The following is a 22,534-nucleotide window of genomic DNA, read 5'->3' as shown; positions in this document are numbered from 1 at the left end:
AGAAAAAAAAATAAAAATTGGAGAAAAAGGCAATAATAAACATAATATAAGAAGAGGTGGTAAAAAAATGAAAACTTTGGACATCTCCATCGGTGCATCCAAGACTATTCCATCATCTTTACCCTAATTTCAATGTTCCCGTGCAGCCATCTGTCAAGAGTAAGACAACTAAAACATACATAGTTTATTTTCCTTACAAGTCAATTCGGCCATTCCCTCACTCCCCAACCCACCATCTCTCGTTTTTGCCCAAACTCCTGCCAATGCCGAGTCATCTTGAGACCGCTCCCAACTCCATCCCGCCTCGCCCGAATATGACCAATCTTTATAGTCTGGTATAGTTAATACACGCCCGTGAATCAGTACGCAAGGTTGCTCCCAGTGGTGTTTCCATATCCCCGGTGATGCCGCCGGATTGCCATGGCCTAGAAAAGAAAGTTCCTCGTGTCGCGTGTGAACGCAGAATTACAAGTGGTGACGGAAATATATGTACCGCGGTCGCCCTTCGGCAGCTGGCACAGCCAAACCCCTTGACCGTGGTTGCGTGGCTCGTCTCTATGAGTATAACGCTTCAAACAAGTAGAGAACCGCAAAAACGAGGAACGCGACGGCTCCACCGACAGTAACTGGAATATATCAGTAACTATGCCACTCGGACGGTAGTAGTGGAGGACTGTAGACCTACCAACTTTGAGGCTCACTTTGCCCGCAATGGCCCTGCCTCCGATGACAGCGACGCCTGTGCAGCATGCGTGACCCAGAATGGCGCCCAGGGTCACCCACCAGTAGTCCTGACCCGCCGCCATGGCAATCGTGGCAATTTGACTGCGATCGCCCCATTCTCCTAGAAAAGTCATGACGAATGTCTGGACCCAGGCAGGGCTGAGGAGCAGCGAGATGAGATTGCTGAGGCCAGAAAGAATATTCCCGAGGCCCCCGGGGCGCGGCGATGGGCTCCGTCCCTCAGGGGAGCTTGAAGGGCTGCGAGCGGGCGCCGGGAAACGGGACTTGGTGCGAGGCTTGCGGTTGCCGAGACCCATTTCCAGGGCATATGGCGACATATCCGATGTCCTTCTGCCTTCTTTTCTAGCCAGGTTTTCCTTCTCGGCCAATTCCATCTCGACCTCTTGCATTTCGGCCGACACACCCTCGTCAGGGCTCATGGCGAGTCCTTCACGAAGCAGGCGGGCCCCAAAGACGAAGAACAAAACGGCGGCCAAAAAGGTCGTCACGCGTTTGGGAATCAGGGTAGGGACCGCATGCCCCAACATAGCCGAGAGGACCGTCATGGCAATCAGGGCGCTCAGGGCAGCCGAGAAGACTACCAGACGGTCGTGTTTCATCGCCATAAGCGCAGCAACCAGGAACGTCTTGTCGCCGATTTCGGAGAAGATAATCATCGTGAACGAGAGCATGAACGAATGAAGTGGCTGCACGAGGCCCTCGCTATCGTCATCATCGTGTCCGGTAATCATCCCTGGTTCATTCCCTTTTGAAACGTCCAAATGATCAATGTTTGCCACGGAATCGGGGAGCGGAAGCGACTTGTCGTGGGTCTTGTCTGGGAGACCGGCCGGGTTTCTATGGCGCAGTTAGCCAGGCTGGTCATGATGAGGAGGGTACATTATTGAATTTACCTCGAGGCCAGAAGCGTCGGGTCGACGTTTTATCATCGGCGGCCTGAATCCGCTCTTGGTCCGAATCCGGGAGCGGAGGCGCCTCCTTGGGTGTTGGGGGCGTATTCTCGACCTTCTCACCGGTTTGCTTCTCCCTCAACTTTCTGTCTTTCTCCTTCTCGCTCACGCCCCCCTCGGTGCCCGTGGTGCCCTTTCTGGGCTCTGGACGGTTTTTGTCGTCCATCACGCCGTCATGACTCTCAGGAATTCGTTTCCCGTCGACAACCAAAGGATCTTCCGGGCGGTCTTTCAGGGTAGGCAGGTCTCTCGTAGAACCAGAATTCGAGCCGAGTCCGACGAACGGGCCAGCGTGCGGTTTCCCGTCGTTTCCATCAACCGGCGCATCGTTAGTGCCGTATCTCCTCGCGGCTGACGCACCATCCGTGACGGCCACCGAGTCCCGGTCCAATTGCTTCTCAGCGGTCGCGGTGGCGAGGGCAAGCGAGGGAAGGAGGAGAATGAGGAGAGTTAAGGTGTGATTCCGAAGCTTCATTGTCGTCTCCTATTCGAAGATCCAAAATCAATTAAGATAGGAGATATCCCAACTTCGTCCGTGACACGATTCAAACCTAGTTTGCCTAGGAATTGACGAGCCGATGGTTATCAGAGGCGGCCGGGGGGGAAGGAGCACTGCCCGCCACAAGTTGGGAGAATTAAGCGATGCAAAAGAAATATCTGGAAGAGCAAACTTGTCTATAAAGAGAGCGTCTGAAGCGAAAGTTGGCCATCCGGTGATAAGATTAGAATCTGGGCGGCGAGGGATGGAAACTTGTTACCAGGATTTGCAGTCCACAACCCCTGCAAGGGGGTTTCCGGGGAAGTGTCTTGGCATGCACAAGTAAGGGTGTCACAGCGCACCGCCACACTGCCTCGCCTCATTGCAGAAACCCTCTGCGAAAAACTTACCGCTTAATCAATATTTATTGGTCAACTATCTCGTGATGGTTTACTGAGAAACCATCCATAAAGAGCTCGATTAAACTATGGAAGACGACACTAAGTCTACGGGTAATTTGAGGGGTGACCTGAGTGTGGATAGGTGGCGTGACATATAGTCATATGTAGGCGTCATGTCACGTGCGTTAACGACTCGCGCAGAAATGGAACACCATTAATTTTGGTGGGTCGTGGCCTTTGCCAGCAGCTTAAATTTCAAAACAACCTCAACTCTTCGACATTGTAACCCTAACCCCAACCCTTTTTATCACCTTCCTTCGCGTGCCATCACGGTCATCATTGAACTCTTCATCGCCGGCGGCGATTTTCCCGAGTTTCAGACATTGTGCATCTATGTCAGGACGAGGTAGAGGCCGCCCTCCGGCGCGTTCGGCGCAGGAGCCGGCCGCGGGCTCCAGTCGCCGCTCCACGCGCCACCAGCAACAACATCAGACCGTGGCACAACCAGAAGAACAGCAACAACACGCTGATTCCCCTGAGCAGCAGCATCAAGAACAGCAGCAGCCTCAGGAACAGCAGCGGGCACAGGGTGCACAGCAACTGGCTCACGGGATGGACCCTCAGCTAGAGGACCCCATATCTGCGGTCCTGTATAATGAAGTCATCGATCCAGCCATCTCGGGCTCGCAGGATGCCGGCATGAATCCCCCGCCTGTCCCTAGTGCTAAGAACCTGCGTGGACCGGCCGGGCCTCCTTTCCCCCACCGGAACGCGCGCCGCACTTCAGAGAGCACCAGCATTAGGAGCAAGGCTGTCACGGACACGTTCTCGTCGCAACTGGAACCGCCGAGTCAGAGTACGTACAGATTCCCAGCCAGGATGAGCCTTTCTAACTCGCATCTTCCAGGCACCGCACTGCAGAGGCCGGCTTCAGGACTCGTTTTCGGACCCCCTGGCAGCGTTACATCTGGTATCTCTTCCACTAATGATACGCCTAGCCGCGAAGCGGCGAGGGCGAGGCTCATGAATGCAATGCTGTCGCGTCTGTTCACCGCTACCGATGACTTCTTCACTCAGCTTAGCAGCGAACAGGTTGACCAAGAGATCTGGGACGCGGAACGGGAGGGCTTTAAGAAGGCCTTTGACGCATACCGTACTTACTACGTACGGGATGATAGTGACCCGGTCGTGAACCCGGCTTTCGTCACCGAGGTGATGCGGCTGGAAAGGGCGTCTTTGCCCTGGTACAAGGTTGTGAGAGTCGTCTCGGCGGCCAACCTCGCCATGCTCTTCGATAGCCTCACCCCGCGCAACCATGCAGACCCGCTGTCGCTGCCACTGCTACAGGCGTTGGAGTCAGATTTCCCCGGCTCTTTCATAGGCGAAGGTTCCGTCAACGCAGACAACGCGATGAACCAGCAGATCATTGAGCAGACCCTGATGATTCGGACGCAGCTAACTATCCACCGTCTAAAGGAGCTCCTTAAGGACGGCTCCGCGCCCTTCCACCCCCGCCTGGAGGTTGCGAGAATCTGGTGCGACGGCGATGTGTCACCCGAATCGATCGAGGCTTTTCTGGGAAACAATAACGACGGCCTCCAGCTCAAGCCTATCGCACCGGCCGATTCCGAGGTGGCTGCGCTGGCCAGGGATCGGAATGCTATTCAGACCCGCTTCGGCTCCATTTGCAAGATGCTGCCCGATCAGGAGGTTAACGGCGACGACCTCGACCTAAGTCAGTTTGAGACGTTGTATCCTCCGTCGGATTTCGTCGAAAACCTACGAAGCTTTACCAAAGGCTGTTTCGAGAACGTTAAATTTATGCTGCAGCAAGAGTTCATGCACTCTAGCGCCGCCTCAAGGGCCGATTCGCAGATTCGGTCGCAGCTCGAGGCTGACACGATGGGTCAAGCGTTTGACCGAGCAGATCTCGAGTATGTAGCTTCCCTTTATTCTCGGCTCGTAATCTGCTAACCGACTTGTCCAGTGTGCAACCGGCGTTCAACATGAACTCTCTTCGGATGCTGAAGCAATTAGAACAGCAGGGGGGTTCAGTCTACGGCGATAGTGAACAATCGCCTTCTGGCTCATATCCGCCGGCGCCGCGAATCCCTTATCCGCCGGGCTTTAGCAGCCCTTCGCATGCTTTAGGATATGGCGACCCATCCCAGCAGAGCGGCTTTCAGCCGCCCGGCTCCATTTATGCTGAGTCGGCTACTCAAACCTTAGGCCGAAAGAGACAGGCTCCGGGCCAGCCCTCGACAGTTGGCGATGAAACTGCTGCATCGGCCGGGCAGTCGGCAAAGAGGGCGCGGAGGCGGAAGAAGAACGGGGTCCCAGAAGCTACCATGGGGCCTCCTTCCACGGCTCCGCAAGGAACCGCTCCGCTTGCAGCTTCCGGTGCCGTTTCGCAGTATCCGCCGTTACCTGGGACGCAAGACGAGCCTGACTTTGATGCTCTCTCGCAGCGGACGAGGGAGATAACGGCTGCGGCTCGCAAGGTCAAGGAGCCCCAGGTTCGCTCTGGATGGGTGCGCCGGGATATCATCCTGCTTGTCAAGGCAGTTAATACCTACCAGTGCAAGTGGAGCACCATCGAAAAGGAAATCAAGGCGGGCACCATCCCCTTTGAGCGTCCTCGTGATCAGCAGGCGCTCCGCGACAAGGCGCGGCTGTTGAAGCAAGACTTCCTGAAGTGAGCCGTTCCGCCACCCTTTTTTTATCGTTTCTCACTACTAGTAGGCATTCGCTAACGTGTGGCAACAACAGCAGAACCGATACCCTCCTTCCCCGAGGCTTTGACCTTGTTGTCCTCGGCAAGAAGGAGAAAGAAGCGGTCAAGGCCGTTGGCAAGAACCCGGACCGGAAAGAAGACGACGTTGACGAGAATGGACAACCCGTCAATACGGAGTTTAGGGAGGATATGGCTGCTGCACCGGCCGCCCTCTTAGAACCGCTTCCGCCGGCCGACGTCCAGCCTGAGCAGCAGCAGCAGCAGCAGCAGCCCGAACCGGAACCCCAGCAAGAACCCCAACAGGCAGTGCCGGAGCAGATCGCTGCTGTGTAAGCTTGTTTCGGGGGTTTGGCTATGGGTCGGAAAATGGAATATCTTTGAAGTTTTGGTGCCGGTTTCCGCTTTTCTTCATCCTGGCTGCAGTCCAACCAGTGCCTAATTTATGGTTTGCTATGAGTGTAGGGGCCGTCGCTAAGCTATTGGGGGCTCCTTTCGACTCCCAGGAACTTTGTCTAGGTACCTATAACTGACGCTGAATGGCTGGGCTATCGGACAACACACGAACTGCTCGAGGAACGTGCGATGCACAAATTACGCTAGTCGGCTCTGTCGGTGTAGCAAACAGAATAATGGGGCTTTTTTCTTTTTTTGTCACAAATTGTAGGAACATGTATTCGTACTGCAGTAGGAACGTGGTTCAGCGATAGGGTTCCATGTGACTTTTCAGGTGACCTGCTTCCCCTCCAGCAGCCTGAACCACTGATGGGCCGTGCACCATCGCTGACCCCTGTTGTGGGGGGACCCCCATTGGCAGGCGGCCTGAGCATTGAATTGGCAACGTCGCGAGTTGGGATTCCACACAGCTTCACACTGCTTGAGCCCGACTTTCCCATATCCCCAGCGCCACCCTCGTTACTCTACCCACCATGAGCTACGGGAAGAAGGACGAGGACGCAGACGGCAGTCTGGTCAAAATCGACCGGACCCAGGTTTTCCAAGAGGGTGAGCAGAACCGCAACCCCCCGCGCAGGCGAGGAGAGCAACAACTAATTGCAGCCAATACTGGCCGTCCGCAGCTCGATTGTTCAACAGTTCCCCGATCCAGCCGCGAAGATGCCGCGTCCTTCTCACCAAGATCGCCCTCCTCCTCTACACGGGCGAGAAGTTCCCTACCACCGAAGCCACCACACTCTTTTTCGGCATCTCGAAGCTTTTCCAGAACAAGGATGCCAGCCTACGACAGATGGTCCACCTGGTCATCAAGGAGCTGGCTAACTCTGCCGAGGATATCATTATGGTCACGAGCACAATCATGAAGGATACGGGTGGCAGCACCGACTCCATCTACCGTCCGAACGCTATCCGGGCGCTGTGCCGCATTATTGATGTACGAGGGCGCTGCCGACCTTTTGGGGCTCCTGTTTATGAGTTGGCGCTGACCTCACTTCCAGGCGACCACAGTACAATCCATCGAGCGTGTCATGAAGACTGCGATCGTCGACAAGAACCCCTCGGTTTCATCTTCGGCCCTGGTGTCATCCTACCATCTCCTCCCGATCGCCCGCGATGTCGTCAAGCGGTGGCAGAGCGAGACCCAAGAGGCAGCCGCGAGCTCAAAATCGTCAAGCGGGTTTTCCCTAGGTTTCTCGTCATCATCGGGTAACCTCCCGGTCAACAACTCGACCATGGCACAATACCACGCGATCGGTCTCTTGTACCAGATGCGGATGCACGACAGGATGGCCCTGGTAAAAATGGTTCAGCAGTTCGGCGCCGCGGGCGCGATGAAGAACCCCGCCGCCATCGTCATGCTAGTCCGCCTCGCTTCACAGCTGGCCGAGGAGGACCACCAGCTGAGAAAGCCCATGATGCAGCTTCTAGATGGCTGGCTTCGGCATAAGAGCGAGATGGTTAACTTCGAAGCGGCAAAGGCCATTTGCGACATGCGAGACGTCACCGATGCCGAAGTGACGCAGGCCGTTCACGTGCTGCAGCTCTTCCTCAGCTCCCCTCGCGCCGTCACCAAATTCGCCGCCCTCCGCATCCTGCACAACATTGCGTCGTTCAAGCCCCATGTTGTTAACGTCTGCAACCCGGATATCGAGCTTCTTATCTCTAACAGCAACCGCTCGATTGCCACCTTTGCCATTACCACCCTGCTCAAGACGGGCAACGAAGCCAGTGTGGACCGGCTGATGAAACAGATTTCCGGCTTCATGTCTGAGATCACGGATGAGTTCAAGATCACCATTGTCGAGGCGATCCGGACGCTCTGCCTCAAGTTCCCCAGCAAGCAGGCTGGTATGCTGCAGTTCCTCAGCGGTATCCTGCGCGACGAGGGTGGTTACGATTTCAAACGTGCGGTGGTGGAGAGCATGTTCGACCTAATCAAGTTTGTGCCGGATTCCAAGGAAGAGGCTCTTGCGCACCTCTGCGAGTTCATCGAAGATTGCGAATTCACAAAGCTGGCTGTCCGCATCCTCCATCTACTTGGCATGGAGGGACCTAAGACATCCCAGCCTACCAAGTACATCCGCTATATCTACAATCGGGTTGTTTTGGAGAATGCCATTGTGCGTGCGGCGGCTGTTACCGCTCTGGCCAAATTTGGCGTAGGCCAGAAGGATCCCGAGGTCAAGCGCAGCGTAGACGTTTTGCTTACACGGTGCTTGGATGATGTTGACGACGAAGTCCGTGACCGCGCGGCTCTCAATCTCAGGCTTATGCACGAGGAAGATGAGTTGGCCACGAGATTTGTCAAGAACGGTAAGCATCCCCTGAATGTTCCCCAAGTATGCCAGTATACTAACGGGCTTTTCCAGACAATATGTTCGCTCTTCCATTCTTCGAGCATCAACTCGTCATGTACGTCACCTCAGACGACAAGGCGGCATTTGACACGCCATTCGACATCTCAAAGATCCCGGTCGTCACACGCGAGCAGGCCGATGCTGAGGACAGGACGAAGAAGCTTACTGCTACCACCCCGTCCCTCAAACCGCCAAAGGTTGGCCCGACCAAGGCAGCCCCGTCGGCCGCTGAAGCGGCCGCTTCTGCTACGGCAACGGCGCAGAAGTACGCCCAGGAGCTGATGGAGATCCCCGAGATGAAGGAGTTCGGCAGTGTTCTCAAATCGTCACCGCTGGTGGAGCTAACAGAAGCCGAGACGGAGTACGTGGTTGCCGTTGTCAAGCACGTCTTCAGCGAGCATATTGTGCTACAATATGAAGTCAAGAACACGCTCCCGGACACGGTATTAGAGGACGTGTCGGTGACGGCCACGCCATCGGAGGAAGACGAGCTCGAAGAGGTCTTCATTATCCGGGCCGAGAAGCTAGCAACGGACGTCCCCGGCAAGGTGTATGTGGCGTTCCGGAAGGTTCACGGCGAGGGTGCTCTGCCCATCAGCACCTTCTCCAATGTCCTCAAATTCACGAGCAAGGAGATCGATCCCACAACCAACGAGCCCGAGGAGAGCGGGTATGAGGACGAGTACGAAGTCTCCGACTTTGACCTATCGGGCAGCGATTATGTGATCCCGACCTTCGCTAGCAACTTCGCCCATGTATGGGAGCAAGTCGGCGCCAAAGGAGAAGAGGCGGAGGAGACATTACAGCTGAGCGGCATGAAGAGCATACCAGGTACGTCAGATACAGCTACTGATACCAACGTCTCCCAGAGACAAGCTAACCCCCAGCACAGAGGCGACCGAACAGCTAGCGAAGGCACTCTCGCTCCAGCCGCTGGAAGGCACAGACGTGCCGGTCAACCAGACTACGCACACGCTCAAGCTCCTCGGGAAGACGGTCAACGGCGGCAGAGTTGTGGCCAACGTGCGGATGGCCTACTCTTCCAAGACGGGCGTCACCACCAAGATCACGGTGAGGAGCGAGGAGGAGGGCGTGGCGGTCCTGGTGGTGGCGTCGGTGGCTTAATGAAAGGGGACGAATGGCGTTTGTTTGTCGTTTTTGCCGTGTTCACAAAATTGAAGAGCATTTGTCAAGTTGCGCGGTGTCGGGGGTTCTGTGTACGGTTTGTCAAGCATAGACCGATAGACTCGTGCAGGTCGGGTTTTTTTGATCAGGGGGGTAAGCGAAGTGATTGGCCGTTGGTTGTGTGTCCAGAGCCCCAAGTCGAAGAGGCTTGAGCTAGGTGAAGTGAGGAGCGGTCAATGCAAAAGTGGGGATGGTGACGGTGTGGGAACTAAGATAATAAAATGCCAAGCAGGTAGGTGCATACACAGTAAGGTAGGTAGTTGGGACCAAACAAGAAAGGACACAAATCTCCGAGATGTATGAATTTTGAAGGAGTTCAGACGAAACGCGGCGGTCAAACTGACTCGTCAGATGGAAAGGTCCGTTTTCTAGTTCGTGAGTTAATGGCCTTGTTTTTTTTTTTTTTTTTGTTTGTTTTTGTCCGCGCCAGATCGAGAAACCAAGGAACGCGACGCAGCATGACATGCCGAGAACAAAGAGGTCCCGACCGGAGCCCGCCATGTCTGGTTAAAAAATGTCAAGCTTCCGATCGGCACCTTGACGATCGATCCACTTTGCTTTTCTTCCGCACCTGTCCTCCCCTCCATTATTTTTATTCCATCTCATCCACCAACCCGGTCCCCCCAAAATCTCCGTCAACATTGGCGACGAACTCCGGTATACAGAACACCGCCCGCCAACGACCACCCGCACGCCCTTCCTCCGGCCTGCTCCCACCCCACCGCGACATCGGGTGACTACGAACGGAATATCTCGAGATAGCGCTAGTAGAACCCCGCGAAGATGGTCTACGTACGGCAGGAATACCTGCCCAACCTGCGGCAATACAAGTATTCAGCCGTCGACCACTCGCTTCTGTCGCGCTACGTGCTGAAGCCCTTCTACACCAATGTCGTCATCAAGTGCTTCCCCATGAGCATGGCGCCAAACCTCATCACCCTCACGGGATTCATGTTCGTCGTCGCCAACTTCCTGACGCTGCTGTGGTATAACCCGACCTTGGACCAGGACTGTCCCACGTGGGTCTACTACAGTTGGGCGGCCGGGTTGTTCCTTTACCAGACCTTTGACGCGGTGGACGGGACACAAGCGTAGGTGCGCCCCTCGCGCGTGACGGCGCTCTGCCCTTAGAAAGACAAACCATTTGCTAACCTGTAGCCCTTGTCTCTCTCCAGTCGCCGAACCCACCAATCCGGCCCGCTCGGTGAGCTCTTCGACCATGGCGTTGACGCGCTCAACACTTGCCTCGAAGTCCTCCTCTTCGCCGGCGCGACCAACATGGGCCAGAGCTGGAAGACGGTCGCAACGCTCTTCGCCAGCCTGCTGACCTTCTACGTGCAGACCTGGGACGAGTACCACACCAAGACGCTCACCCTGGGCATCGTCAACGGGCCGGTCGAGGGCATCCTCACCGTGGTCATCGTCTACCTCCTGACGGGCTTCTTCGGCGGCGCGTCCTTCTGGAACCAGGGAATGCTCGCAACCGTCGGCGTCCCACAGGCGGTGGCATCCGGCGTCACCATCCCCGACTGCGTCTACAACCTCTCCTTCACGGAGTGGTACATGGTGCAGGGCACGGTGGTGCTGGTGTACAACACAGTCGAGTCGGCGCGCAATGTGATCCGGGCGCGGCGGGCGCGGGGCGACCGGTCGCGGTACGCGCTCGTCGGGCTGGGCCCCTTCTTCGCCGCGTGGGCCTTCATCGTCGCCTACCTGTACTTGCAGCCGACCATCTTGCACGGGCACCTCATCCCCTTCGCCGTCTTCGCCGGCATGGTCAACGCCTATTCGGTCGGCCAGATGATCACAGCCCACCTGGTCAAGCTGCCGTTCCCCTACTGGAACGTCATGGTCATCCCGCTCTCGTGCGGCGTCATCGACTCGCTGGGCCCCGTACTGCTGCGCCACAGCCCCGTCCCCGGGCTGGGCTGGCCCTCGGCGCTGGGTGATGGCGTGTACCAGGTCGCTTTCATGTTCTGCATGCTGGGCATGGCCGTCGGTGTGTACGGCAGCTTCGTGGTGGACGTCATCGTCACGATATGTGACTATCTGGATATCTGGTGCCTGACCATCAAGCATCCTTGGGTGGAAGGCCAGGACGGTACCGCGGATAAGAAGAAGCAGTGAGAAGGCGGCCACACGCAAACACCTATGACATCACTGCTTTCCCGGTACCTGGGACGAGAGCAGAACCATTTTTTGTATCATGACGAAGACGACGATAAGAAGCTGGCTGCGAGGCTGGCTGTAATGGCACGTACGAGAATGGTGGGAGACCGAGCAGTGAAGACCGGGAATGGTGAAACACGGCTCGGGCGCTAGACAGGGTGCACAGTAGTTTTGGAATCAGCATAGCCGGCACGGACGAACGGTATGGAGTGGGAAAGGGTCGTCTTCAGCAAGATGTCCTGGTGGACGGCGTTTTTTGGGGTTCATTCAACTTTGGTCTCCTTATCTACCTCATAGACGTCGGCAAACTAACAGCTTGCCACATATATAGCTAATGACGAGATGAAAATCGCGGATACCGCTTCCAAGGTATACTATACTATGCGTGTGCTTAGTTGAAAATGTTGATTGTGAACTATAATACCCCCCAGCTAATCACGTCCTGGAGTTGAAGTCCAAGAATCCTCCGAAAAGACGTAGAGGATTCTACTTCACCCCGTCCCTCTCCCACGCAATACACAAGTGGAAGGGTACGAAGCGTTCAATTTTGGTGCTCGCTCGTTGAATACCCGAGACCTGAGAGAGGAACCCATCGCAAGCCATGCATCCACGTTGAAAACCTCATATCCAAAACGCCCAATGCATAATACCGTAAAAAAAGCCACAAAATACCTAGGTAACCAAGCGAGTGGGCTGCCCAGTGGCGCCATAAGCGTCTGAATGGGGGAGTTACTGCGAATGGTACGATAACTAACCCATCATAGTCGTGTCGTCGTGGTCATCGTTGCGTCGTCGGAAGTGTCGTCTGTGGGAATCGTTTTCACGATTCGTCTTTGCGGACGAGGCCGACGCCAGTAGAACTCTGGTGCAGAGTTCATACCCGCTTATATCAGCTCGTCGCTATTTTCTTCGACACTGAGCTTGATGGCCTCGAGGATGGCGCTCTCTTCAAACACCGGCCCCTGTCCGTCACATTTGGCTTGGGGCTTCAACCGCTCGCTGACGGCGCTAACGTCGACGAGTCCACGCTTGAAGAGCTCATGGTTGATGATGACTTCCCATGTTGCCCCGGCGGCGAGGAGGCGCTCCCCCTTCTCGCTCGTGACTATCCTGTGACTGGGCGACTTGTTGGCATGGCCCTGCAGGACGTTGCTGTAAAAGTCGGTGGGGTTATACGTCATCGGCCCCGTCGTTGTCGGTGCGGCGGTCGCGGGGGATCCCGAGCTGGGAGCCACCATCGACGTGGCCCGCAAAATCTCGTTCTCCGTCTCCATCTTTTGAAGATCGCGCTTCAGTCGCTCATTCTCGGACATGGCTTCGGTCTGCGCCTGCTCCAGCTCGTTGAGCCGGCTCTCGAGGTCCTTGACATGGCGTTCCTTGCGCTCCCGGAATGCACGTTGACTACAAAAACCATTAGCGAGCCCGGGGGTGCAGGACTACCTAGACGAGCGTACGCACGACTAGACGGGGGATCAAGGGGGAGTGCGAGAGGGGGTTGGTGGGAGGTGCCACATACGCTGCACGGTTCTGGGCCTTGCGCCTCGATTGAGCAGGGGTCAAATCGTCGTCTTCCGAGTTCGAAGCCTGTCTGCGATTCTCCTCGGCCTCGAGTTTCGAGACGGAGAGCATCTCGGATGTGGGACCAGCTTGGTGAACAGCGCCATTCACCGGGGGTACTGAGGCATGCACCGGAAGCTGCCCCGGCGGCGTGGGCGGGCCCGGGAAAGCTTGACCATGATTGAACTGCACATAACCATCGAAGTTCTGGAACTGTTCAGGAGGTATCCCGTTCGGATACTGGTCAAAGATTTCCTGAGTAATGATTGTGTAAGCTTCTCGTCCCGCAATCGGATGCGCGCTACTGCCACTCGCAGCGATCAAAATGCGGAGTCTCGCAGCCTAGCAAGGCAACGAAAGGGAACGCTCCCAATCGACTGCTGGCGAGTATAAAAGCTCAAAGATAGGCTCTTTCTCTTGACCAAAAGCAGTCCTCATTTCTCCGTCCGGCTACGGTTCTGCTGTAGAGGCCAGGAGACGTAACCTACCGGAGACGATGTGTTGTTGTAGTCTTCCGAAGCTACCGAGTTGGAATGCGAGGGCGTCAGAGGAACTTGAGTTGCTGCTCCCATGAACTGGTAAGGCGGAGCGCCCGGGAAAAATGCAGTGTGGGAGTAGTCCATGGCTAGGTACTGCGTGGAGTTGGTTTCTCTTTCTGCTTTCTGCTGAACGAGCAGGTGGTGGAGGTACGGGAGGGGCGACTCTTGAAGCCTGGTTCAGACGAGACGAGCGGAATTCTTCGGTCTGTCTTCTCGGGGTCGGGCAGGGCGGAGGCAGTCAGTCAGCATGGGGACCGGTGAAGCTTTAGGCTGCCCAGGCTTTCCAGGGGAGAGGTTTGGGGCGGGGAGCCCCACAACAATAGCAGCCTCGCCCTGGCGCGCGGCGTCAAGCCAGTTCTGGAAGGCCCGGTCCCACACCGTTATTGATGATCTGCGCACGAAGCAACCATTCCGATCTCCATGCCACTGTGGATCGCGCTGGTGGACTCGATACATTGAGACATTCGGCGCGCAGTTTCGCTCGCTATGTACACACTAGCGAGTTAATGCACTAGGGAGCTGAGGTGAAAACCATTTAAGACAAATAAGGTATGTTTCCCATTCCACCCAACGAGCGTGCATGCCGTGTAGTCGGGCAGTCTCCAGAGCAGGACCTTGCCAAACATCCATTTGCGTTCGAACCTCGGACCGGCGGCTTGCTCTCCGTGCCCGCTGCACAGACCCGTGGACACCAAGCGGGTATGGACAGGGAGAAAGAGTGAGCTGAGCCCGCAAGCCTACCGAGCCAGCTGGTGACCGCCCGGCTCGAGCCTCTCCGAACCACAAGACCCGGGCGAACAACCTTCAAACCTTCCCAACAGCCAGGGAGGCCGCCAATACAAGCAGGTTTTTGTCCCGATGCTGACGGGAGGCTCCGTTCACTGAACATGCAGAGCCAGCCAAATACAGACTTACCTACCTTAATCACAGGGATGGAGGGGGTTTCCACTGTGTGTTACAAACGGGATTCCTCACAGCAATAGGGAGGGGGGTCAATCGCATTGAGCCAGAGATGTTTAGCAGACGGAGTGACCCCTTAAGGCATGCCAGTGTCGTGCTGCGCCTCAGGCATGCAGACACCAGCGGCACCAGATCTGATGGTATTTGACGAGGGGCAGGCGAGATGCAAACGAGCACGTGGCCTGCTCTGTCGTCTGATGCTCTCCAGAAGTTCCAGAAGTGCCAGGCGAATCGGGACGCTTCCCGCCAGCCCTTCGGGGACATGATGAACTGTGAAAGCTTGTGCCACCAAGCTACCGTTGAGCAGCAAGTACAATCGCCTATCAAGCTCACCTCGGTCTCACTCGTCGTGCATTGTGCCGCCTCACCCCCTATCGACGACAGACTTGGCAAGGGCTGGCCATGATCATGAAGTTTGTCAGACCAGTTCCGCTAACAACACACAAATCTCCATCCCTACAATGGGATCTTGAGCTTCCCCCCTGAACGAACCGACCCAGTCAAGCTGCCGCTGTCATGGCCAATCGGGTAGTTAACTGTCATTCCAATGTTGTCTTGACAACAGGCCAGTGACAAACATCACAACACCTCACCCCTGAGGGCACTAAGGGGATCAGAAGATTTTCCATGACCAACCTACCGTTGCCCAAGCAGAGCAATGCGCTGATACAATAAGCCGCAAAAGTCCCGTAACTGAGTGTGCTACGTTATTAATGTCAACGACACCAGTCCCGCAAACTAGTCTTGGGCTGCGCATCTAATCTGTCTTCAAAAAACACCGAGTTTATCTTCGCGACGCTGTCCATATTCGCGTTATGAGGAATTATGCCGTGACAATGTGACCCCTTTTCCACTGCACTTCATCATCCAAGGCTGAGGCCCAGGCTCTTCGGTCAGCCCCAATATATTGAAGCAGGCTTCGACGCGATAACTTCCTTAGATTTACGTCCGACTTCCAAGCAAGGCCAGTGCAAGCGTTCATCGATCGTCCGTTTCTTTTCTTTTTTTCTACAGGCGATGGCTAACCCAAATATTTGCATCCAGTTACCATATTCGGGCTTGATGGAAACACTTTCAGGTTTGCGGTTGTCTAACAAGCTTTGAGTTCTGGAAACAACAAGCCACCTGTTTCTTTTTATTTAGTTCCACATGGGAATTACACCTCCAGTCTCAAAGAGAATATCGGGAAATACCTTGATATAGGTAGCAAAAAATACGTGAGGTTGTCGGGTGTTCTGGCAAGAGGGCCAGCGCGTCGGGGGTAGGCTGCTCCAGATGCTCTTGCCTCGCGGGTAGGTACCTACCTAAGTTGTTCCATCCGTAGGCTCCCACAAACTTTAAGCCGTAGCAAAGGCCATGAAGATTCCTTCCTTAGTCTTCTTCATACCTGATAGGTGCGTTGTGGATGCACTTCCCTTTGTGATTGCGCAATGCCAGCAAACTGTTGTCACTGACCGGCTTCGTTTATGATCCGAACTCAGTCTTAGGAAAGAACCACATACAAAAGGGGGAAGGAGCTCGCTCGCATTGCAGCTCTCTCAAACTCTCTCAAAACTTTTCCACTTGTTCCTGTCAACTCCCCTCGGGATAATCCACCGAGAGGATCGCGTGGAATTGAAACCTTCAGAATTTACTCCCGGTTATCACCAGCTCTGTGCGAAAGAGTGGAAGGGCAATTCCTGTTTGCCCTGATACTTGCCTCCGTATACCGGCTTGGGTATGTTATGTTTTTACTGCGCTTGTTTCCCAGGTTGTGCCTTCTAACTCCGCTGGTTCTTGAGTCTGACGAGGCCACTGGCAAGAACGGGCGGTTTAACCCATAACCCCCCTTCAGTTCAGGCCATGTTTCGCGACAACTCGCGCCCGCTGCAGCCTTATGGCTGCAGTAACGAAGGTCTACATTCTGATTCAAAGAGTAAGCATACTTTCCCTGGGCCTCCTGCTTGCCATTTTTTTGTTTGTCGCTCTTCCGCCCTTGGCTTCTCACTATGCTGGCACTCGCGTTCCTCTCATCGCCAACCGCCCATACAGAGTTGGCAATGGGCACTCGATCATCGCCTCCAAGGAACAGTCCCAGTCCCATACGCCGCTACTTCCATCGGCCATCCCCCCTTATCCTTTCCCACAGCTGCACCCCGTCCCTTCGCCTCCTTCCCTGACCCTCTCTTATGAAGGATGCATACGCACCTAGGCTACTTCTCTAAATGTATTCTGCGTCCAATTCATCTGACTTGGCGGCAGGCTTGTCAACAGGAATAGGTGCCAATAAACCTCCTACCTATACGACTGTTGGATCGGTGTACAAACCGAAAGGCACAACACCACTCCAGCCGCCGACTCGCCGCCCGAGAACCCGCCGGTACCCTCAGCCCGTCCGATCTCCCTCTGGTGGTACATTCATGAACTTTCCCGACGAGTTGTTGTCGGCATTACCAATCGAGGATCAAGCCCCCCCTTCCCCCCCTTCTACGGCATCCATCCTGCGACAGTACTCGCCCCTGCAGCAGAACTACGATCGAGCATCCACCCCAGTTGCAGAGCGTGAGAACACCGCGTTTACCGAATTCGACATGTCGATGCCGAGCGTTCGGTCGGGGAACCTCCCCTCCCCAACCGACTTCGAAAGCAATGACAGCGTTGCTGCCGAGGACACATTGACGTCGCGTATCACTGTCAAGGGGCTCACCAACCTAGCGTCGTACCCAAACCCCATGCAGAAGGCTGCCCAGAACACGCTGGCAAGAGCTCGGGCTGCTAATGTTGGCCCCAACCGTCCGGGGACTCCTTCCTCACTCCCATCTACGACTCCAGATATGTCCAAGGACCGCTTCTTCAACACGTATAACACGAGGCCGGCCGTAGGCCCGCCTCAGCCGTTGAAAGCGGGCCCGCCTGGCCAGCGAGCGTTCAAACCGACGACGCTGGACGCCGCGTCCAGGTCCCTCCGCGCTGAGGACCAGGTGCCACCGGCCTTGTACCAATCTAGATCGCCAATTGGTTTCCAATACAATCACGAGGCCAACATCCTGGTCGCCTTCGATGACGATGATGGAACCAATAGCTCAACTCGAGGATCTCAATCGCCTTTTGACGAGAATTATCACGGCTCTGTCGCTCGTAACTCTGCTGAGATTGCTGGTTTTGGGGGCATCTCAGCCCCGGGTCCCTTTGACACATCTTCCGAGGCGCCAGACGGAGGCAGACGGAAGGTTTACGATACGCTCCCGCCTGAGAGAATCAAGCAGTACTTTCCGAGTGGGTTTCCATCGAGTTACGATGGAAAACACAGGCCCGTGGGTGATGATTGGGCTACAAAGTACCCTGTTCCCGAGGACAGATTTATGCAGGAGAGCTTCTCGGAACGCATGGCCAAGATCAACCGCAACTTCTATGCCGGTACAGAGGGACTGGTCAGGAACCTGGAACAAATCGTACGTGACCACAACTATCGCTGCTTGGAGAACAAAGTCGGCGTCATTGGTGAGGAGCGCGAGCGGCTCCGCGGGAGCCACATTGAGAGACTGGGAGCCGATGGCAAAGTCCAACTGCCGATCCTGAGCGTTGACGAGGTTGAAAAAATGGATGAGGCCGATGTCGCAAAGCCGCTGGTCAATATGGCACTTGCCACTTTGCTGTCTTACAAGGAAAAGAGCGAGTCTGGAGTTTCGGGACTGAACGGGTGGCCTAGCAGTTTTACCAAAGCAGACGACAGCTTGGTGGACGCCACGGATGAGGGCAACACGAGCTTTTTCAGCAAGCCGAAGGACGACTACTTGAAGAGAAAGAAGATCCCCAAAAAGGTGAGGCGGGGGTACTGAGAGTGTCCACTCCTTTACGTTGGCGCACCCAACCGCCCATTTCGATATCTAAAGGGGCATTCGCCTAGGCTTAACATATCGCAACAGTGAGCAGGTCATGGTCATTTGTTAGGAAGGGGTGCGGGTCATCATTTGACATTTGGAAGAGGGCAAGGAGGATATCGGTGCGAGCCCGCATCGGCGGATATTTATGCTTTGGACTGATATTGGTGGCGAGCAGGACAATTGCTTTGGAGAAGCAGCGCCACTGCTTGGACGGTTTTTGGCTCAATAACGCAGAATCAAGTTAATCCCGCGCAGATTTTGTACAGTAGGAGCGCGTAGCTTAATTATCACATCCTTCTTATGTCATTGACTCATGTTCTCGATGTGCATGTCGAGGTTGTGGCTTGGTTCCATCGGTCGGCACTTGAACGTTCGGATTTCCCAAGAATCATTTCTGGCACTGGAGTAGACTTCACATAGGAACGCAAGAGTAAATCAAGCCATAAATTACAAAAGCCTTAAATTTGAATCGAAGTGTAGTGTATCACAAGAAGGTGGTATCTATATACGTGGCGAAGAAGTAGAAAGAAAGCAGAACGATATACAAGCCCTTCGCCAGAGAGACATAGACGATGTGGGCGCAGTCATGCCATGATGCCGTAGCGCGGTGAAACAGAGATTACTTTTCTTTTTCTTTTTTTTTTTTTTTGGGTCCAACCCACTTTACCCCCCCTGGCTTGGAAACGTCCTCGCCGGGTAGGCACAGTCGGGTACCATAACCACCTAGGACCTGGACGGCCCGGCGCCGCGGCTGGGGAGCTCGAAGTCCGGGTTGGAGCTGAGTAGGATGTCGGTGCGGTTGACGGGGCGTCGGGGGACCATCGGGTTGCCTCCACCACCGCCGCCGACGCCGACGCCATAGCTCCCCGGCGCCGGAGGTGGTGGCACCGGCGGGTTCCAGCGGGGGTTGATACCCCGCTGGGAAATGGAGGTGAAGGTGGAGCGTTCAGATTCCGCCGGGCTGCGGGAGCCTTGGGGAATATCCTCGTAGGAGTTAGTCGTTTGGATAGGGGCAGGTACTGGTTTCTTGGCCGGAGGAGGTTCGGCGAAGCGGGGGGTCCACGTCTTTCGTAGTACTCACCAGCGGACGCTGCCGGCGGCGGGGGGCGGGGGGGCTTCCTTGCGATGCAAGTTCTGCTGGGCGGCGTGTGCTTAGCGGCGAAGCTACGCGAGGAGAATTCCTGCCTTCTTGGTTCCATGCCTGCCTCGGCGGTACATAAGGCGGCGTTTCTACGGATTGCGAGTTAGTTGAGAGTGAAACACGATATAAGTGGCGCAGACCGGGGACCAACTTACTCTTCTTGGCTGTACCTGCTGGTATCGCTCATATGACGATCCGCGCCCGAGGTCCTCGCTTGCTGCAGCGCCAGCATCCCAGCAACATCAGAATCGCTGTCCCGAATGTTGAACTGCCCAAACCCTTGCGGGAGCACTCGCTGGGCTACGACCTGCCGCATCCATCTCTATTGCTTGGCCTGGCTGAATTCCGTCATCGATGCCCGGCAAGGGAGGAGGAGACTCTGCCCGAGGGAGTTCGTCCCTGTTAAAGTTGTATGCTTCATATCCGCCGGATGAGACGTTGGACATTGACTGGTTCATATAACCAGGTGCAGATGGCGGACCAGGAGATGGCCGTCTAGAGCCATATTGATTGGTGCCAGCAGGGGAACCTCTCCTGTCATACTGCCCCTGATAGCTAGGCGGGGGCGGAGTGCGTCCGCCGCGCATAGGGCCGCCGTAACCACGAGGAGGGGGGCCATAACCTCCTCTGCCACCCGGGGGTCCGTAACCCCCACGCCCAGGAGGACCATAACCGCCGCGGCCTCCTGGAGGAGGCCCGTAACCGTTGTAGCCGCCCCTACCAGGACCCGGGTAACCACCACGCCCTCGGTAAGCACCTGGAGGCAGAGGACCGCGCGGCGGCGAACCCATGCGCTCAACGGAACCTGACCTCATGGGATATCCGTCTTGTGGCAGGAGGGGGTTTCCGTACTGATCGCGGGCGCCAGGCGTGGTTGACGTGGAACGCAAGGTCGTCATCTCAGCTTGGTTGGCCGAATCGTTTACGTAGGTAGATTGGTCGGTGTTGAAGGTGCCCGGCGACCTACTCGACCGGCTTCTGGCGGCAGTGAGGGGGATTCTCTCGTCGCTGCTCTGATCATCCTTCTTTTCATATGAGGCGAATTCTGGCAGCGCATCCCCCCCCCTGCCATTGGCGCCGCTGACAAGAGGAACCGTTGGATGGAGGACGGACGAGCTGGGGACGGGAGCAGTCGCAACTTGAGCTTGACGATTGTAGTAATTCTCGCCACTCATTTCTGCGTTTTCGGCAATCCGCTTTTGCCTTGCTTTCCTGCCGACGACAGTCCTCCGCATGGCGCACGACACCAAGCCGCTCAAGGCAACCAGAATCGTGGCGGCGAGAACGACGTACGAACCCCAGGCGATATGGGGCACGAAGAGCAGGACATCGACGAGGAAGCTCAAAAGGCAGACCAGGAAGTTGAGAATGCCCACAATGAACAGCACAAGTAAGTACCTGGGGGAATGGGAGGGGCTGTGGAAGTGGGCGATCACAGCGAGGACGAACATGATGAGAGTTAAGAGGCCCGCGACTGGGTGAACAATGAGAAGGCTGGAAAGAGTGGAACGGGTTGAAGCGTTGAGGGAGAAGCCCTCGGCGTGCAGAGGTCCTGGATACGTGGATAAGTCTTGTGTTGATAAATGCGAGTATCGGATGGGGTCTACACTCACGGACATCGTAGCCAATCTCAATTGGGGTACAGCCATCCTGGGTGCAAAACCCAAAGACGCCAAAGTCGACTCCTTCAACCAGCTGCCCAGGGGGATAGCACTGATAATGGGGGTCGACAGAACCGAGAGTAAAATGAGAACGAAGGCTGCAAATAGCAGCACCGACAACGGTGTCGCGGGGCGCAACATAGTGGCCAGGGCTCACAATGGGCGACCGTGGAGCGGAGTCGAAGAAGTATGTCGAGTTTAGGGCCGGCGTCCTCGAGACGCGGCTGCTTTAAAAAGAGGTGCCCGGTCGTCCAGAACCGGAATAACGTAAAAATGATGAGGTCGTCTTATCCAAGCACCATAAGGACTGGGCGTAGAATGGGAGTAGGACGGATTCGAATTGTGGGAAACATGGGAAAGGAGCGAGAGTGGTGGTGGTGTGCTTGGCTCGGCGTGTCGCGGTTGATCGATGAATCGATTTAGTTCGGTTGTGGGCGGCGGCCTAGAGATGCAGCGCCGGTCCGAGTTAAACCATTGTCGATACTCGTTCGGTCAATCGACGTTCCCCCGAAAAAGGAATGCTAGCGGGGAGTGACGCTCTGCACATGCGATGCGGCGCACTGGTGGTGAGGTGATTGAAGACCAGAGTGTGCTTGCGCAATGCCAGGGCGAATCGAAGTGGGAAATGCTGGTTAGGGGTACTGATTACAGGGAAACAGGGAACTGTGGGGAAAGACCGAGGCGGGCCTGGGCCCCCATGCGTCCGCTGCAGCTCTTGGCTTGAAATGCTTCGCATGGGACTCCACTGGCCCAATCATCGAATCGTCTTGGATGCCCTGAAATGGAGTCCAAGATTAAGAAACTGCCCCGCAAAGCTCAGCCACACGCTGCTCGCGACAACACTGGTTTGCGTTGCATCATCTCTTGACGACGTATCAAAACTAGCCTTTCAGTGTAAGCTCCAAATTGTGGTCTCTCGTCAATTGTTTACCGGGAAAATATCATAACTACTCAACAACGAATTGATATGTAAGAACCAGACATACAGTACCTTAGTCATACTGTCGAGGCTTAACGAGATGAGCGATGCGGAGCAGCCTAAAGGGACGATCGGAACATCCACCCGTCATTCCATCTATGCGCCAAGCGCAACCTACCCCCACTTTCAAGGTCAAACAAGCCTTGCGTACTCCTAGTATGTATTTTACAATCAACAGTTACTCAACCCCACGTATGAATAGGACAGACAGAGTGGTGTTTAGAATATTTGTTTGCTGATACTTGAGCCCACACGAGAGCGGCTGCACTACTCATGCCAAGTAGAGATCTTGATGCGCGTGATTCCGCATGCCTCGCACATGGAGGTAGGTGGGTACCTGCTTGTCCATTCCAACCACCAAAT

The 22,534-nt window shown here is 55.5% G+C and overlaps 7 protein-coding genes across 7 annotated transcripts; 4 read left to right on the top strand and 3 right to left on the bottom strand.

Annotated features, from left to right (window-relative positions):
• Window positions 1-555: 555 nt before the first annotated feature.
• CHGG_06558 (uncharacterized protein) lies at window positions 556-2,169 on the bottom strand (the record flags this gene model as incomplete). The annotated part of the gene is made up of 3 exons (XM_001222652.1): window positions 556-626; window positions 686-1,581; window positions 1,664-2,169. The coding sequence occupies 3 exons, from the start codon at window positions 2,167-2,169 to the stop codon at window positions 556-558; spliced, it is 1,473 nt and encodes a 490-aa protein (XP_001222653.1).
• Window positions 2,170-2,746: 577 nt separating this feature from the next.
• Window positions 2,747-5,782, top strand: CHGG_06557 (uncharacterized protein; the record flags this gene model as incomplete). The annotated part of the gene is made up of 8 exons (XM_001222651.1): window positions 2,747-2,753; window positions 3,127-3,429; window positions 3,481-4,308; window positions 4,486-4,507; window positions 4,561-4,640; window positions 4,803-5,268; window positions 5,343-5,636; window positions 5,770-5,782. 8 exons carry the CDS (start codon window positions 2,747-2,749, stop codon window positions 5,780-5,782), a joined length of 2,013 nt encoding a protein of 670 aa, XP_001222652.1.
• A 451-nt stretch (window positions 5,783-6,233) lies between these two features.
• On the top strand, window positions 6,234-9,242 carry CHGG_06556 (uncharacterized protein; the record flags this gene model as incomplete). Its single annotated transcript, XM_001222650.1, has 5 exons — window positions 6,234-6,309; window positions 6,384-6,694; window positions 6,759-8,073; window positions 8,130-8,948; window positions 9,010-9,242. The coding sequence occupies 5 exons, from the start codon at window positions 6,234-6,236 to the stop codon at window positions 9,240-9,242; spliced, it is 2,754 nt and encodes a 917-aa protein (XP_001222651.1).
• An 843-nt stretch (window positions 9,243-10,085) lies between these two features.
• Window positions 10,086-11,429, top strand: CHGG_06555 (uncharacterized protein; the record flags this gene model as incomplete). Its single annotated transcript, XM_001222649.1, has 2 exons — window positions 10,086-10,393; window positions 10,478-11,429. 2 exons carry the CDS (start codon window positions 10,086-10,088, stop codon window positions 11,427-11,429), a joined length of 1,260 nt encoding a protein of 419 aa, XP_001222650.1.
• A 926-nt stretch (window positions 11,430-12,355) lies between these two features.
• Window positions 12,356-13,651, bottom strand: CHGG_06554 (uncharacterized protein; the record flags this gene model as incomplete). The annotated part of the gene is made up of 3 exons (XM_001222648.1): window positions 12,356-12,872; window positions 12,988-13,283; window positions 13,517-13,651. 3 exons carry the CDS (start codon window positions 13,649-13,651, stop codon window positions 12,356-12,358), a joined length of 948 nt encoding a protein of 315 aa, XP_001222649.1.
• Window positions 13,652-16,731: 3,080 nt separating this feature from the next.
• On the top strand, window positions 16,732-18,345 carry CHGG_06553 (uncharacterized protein; the record flags this gene model as incomplete). The annotated part of the gene is made up of 1 exon (XM_001222647.1): window positions 16,732-18,345. The coding sequence occupies one exon, from the start codon at window positions 16,732-16,734 to the stop codon at window positions 18,343-18,345; it is 1,614 nt and encodes a 537-aa protein (XP_001222648.1).
• Window positions 18,346-19,113: 768 nt separating this feature from the next.
• CHGG_06552 (uncharacterized protein) lies at window positions 19,114-21,333 on the bottom strand (the record flags this gene model as incomplete). The annotated part of the gene is made up of 4 exons (XM_001222646.1): window positions 19,114-19,361; window positions 19,472-19,620; window positions 19,687-19,831; window positions 19,995-21,333. 4 exons carry the CDS (start codon window positions 21,331-21,333, stop codon window positions 19,114-19,116), a joined length of 1,881 nt encoding a protein of 626 aa, XP_001222647.1.
• Between the last annotated feature and the right edge of the window lie 1,201 nt (window positions 21,334-22,534).

This window comes from Chaetomium globosum, genomic scaffold (assembly GCF_000143365.1).
Source record: "Chaetomium globosum CBS 148.51 scaffold_3 genomic scaffold, whole genome shotgun sequence".
NCBI classification, from domain to species: domain Eukaryota; kingdom Fungi; phylum Ascomycota; class Sordariomycetes; order Sordariales; family Chaetomiaceae; genus Chaetomium; species Chaetomium globosum.
This window is presented reverse-complemented; position numbering and strand designations above follow the sequence as displayed.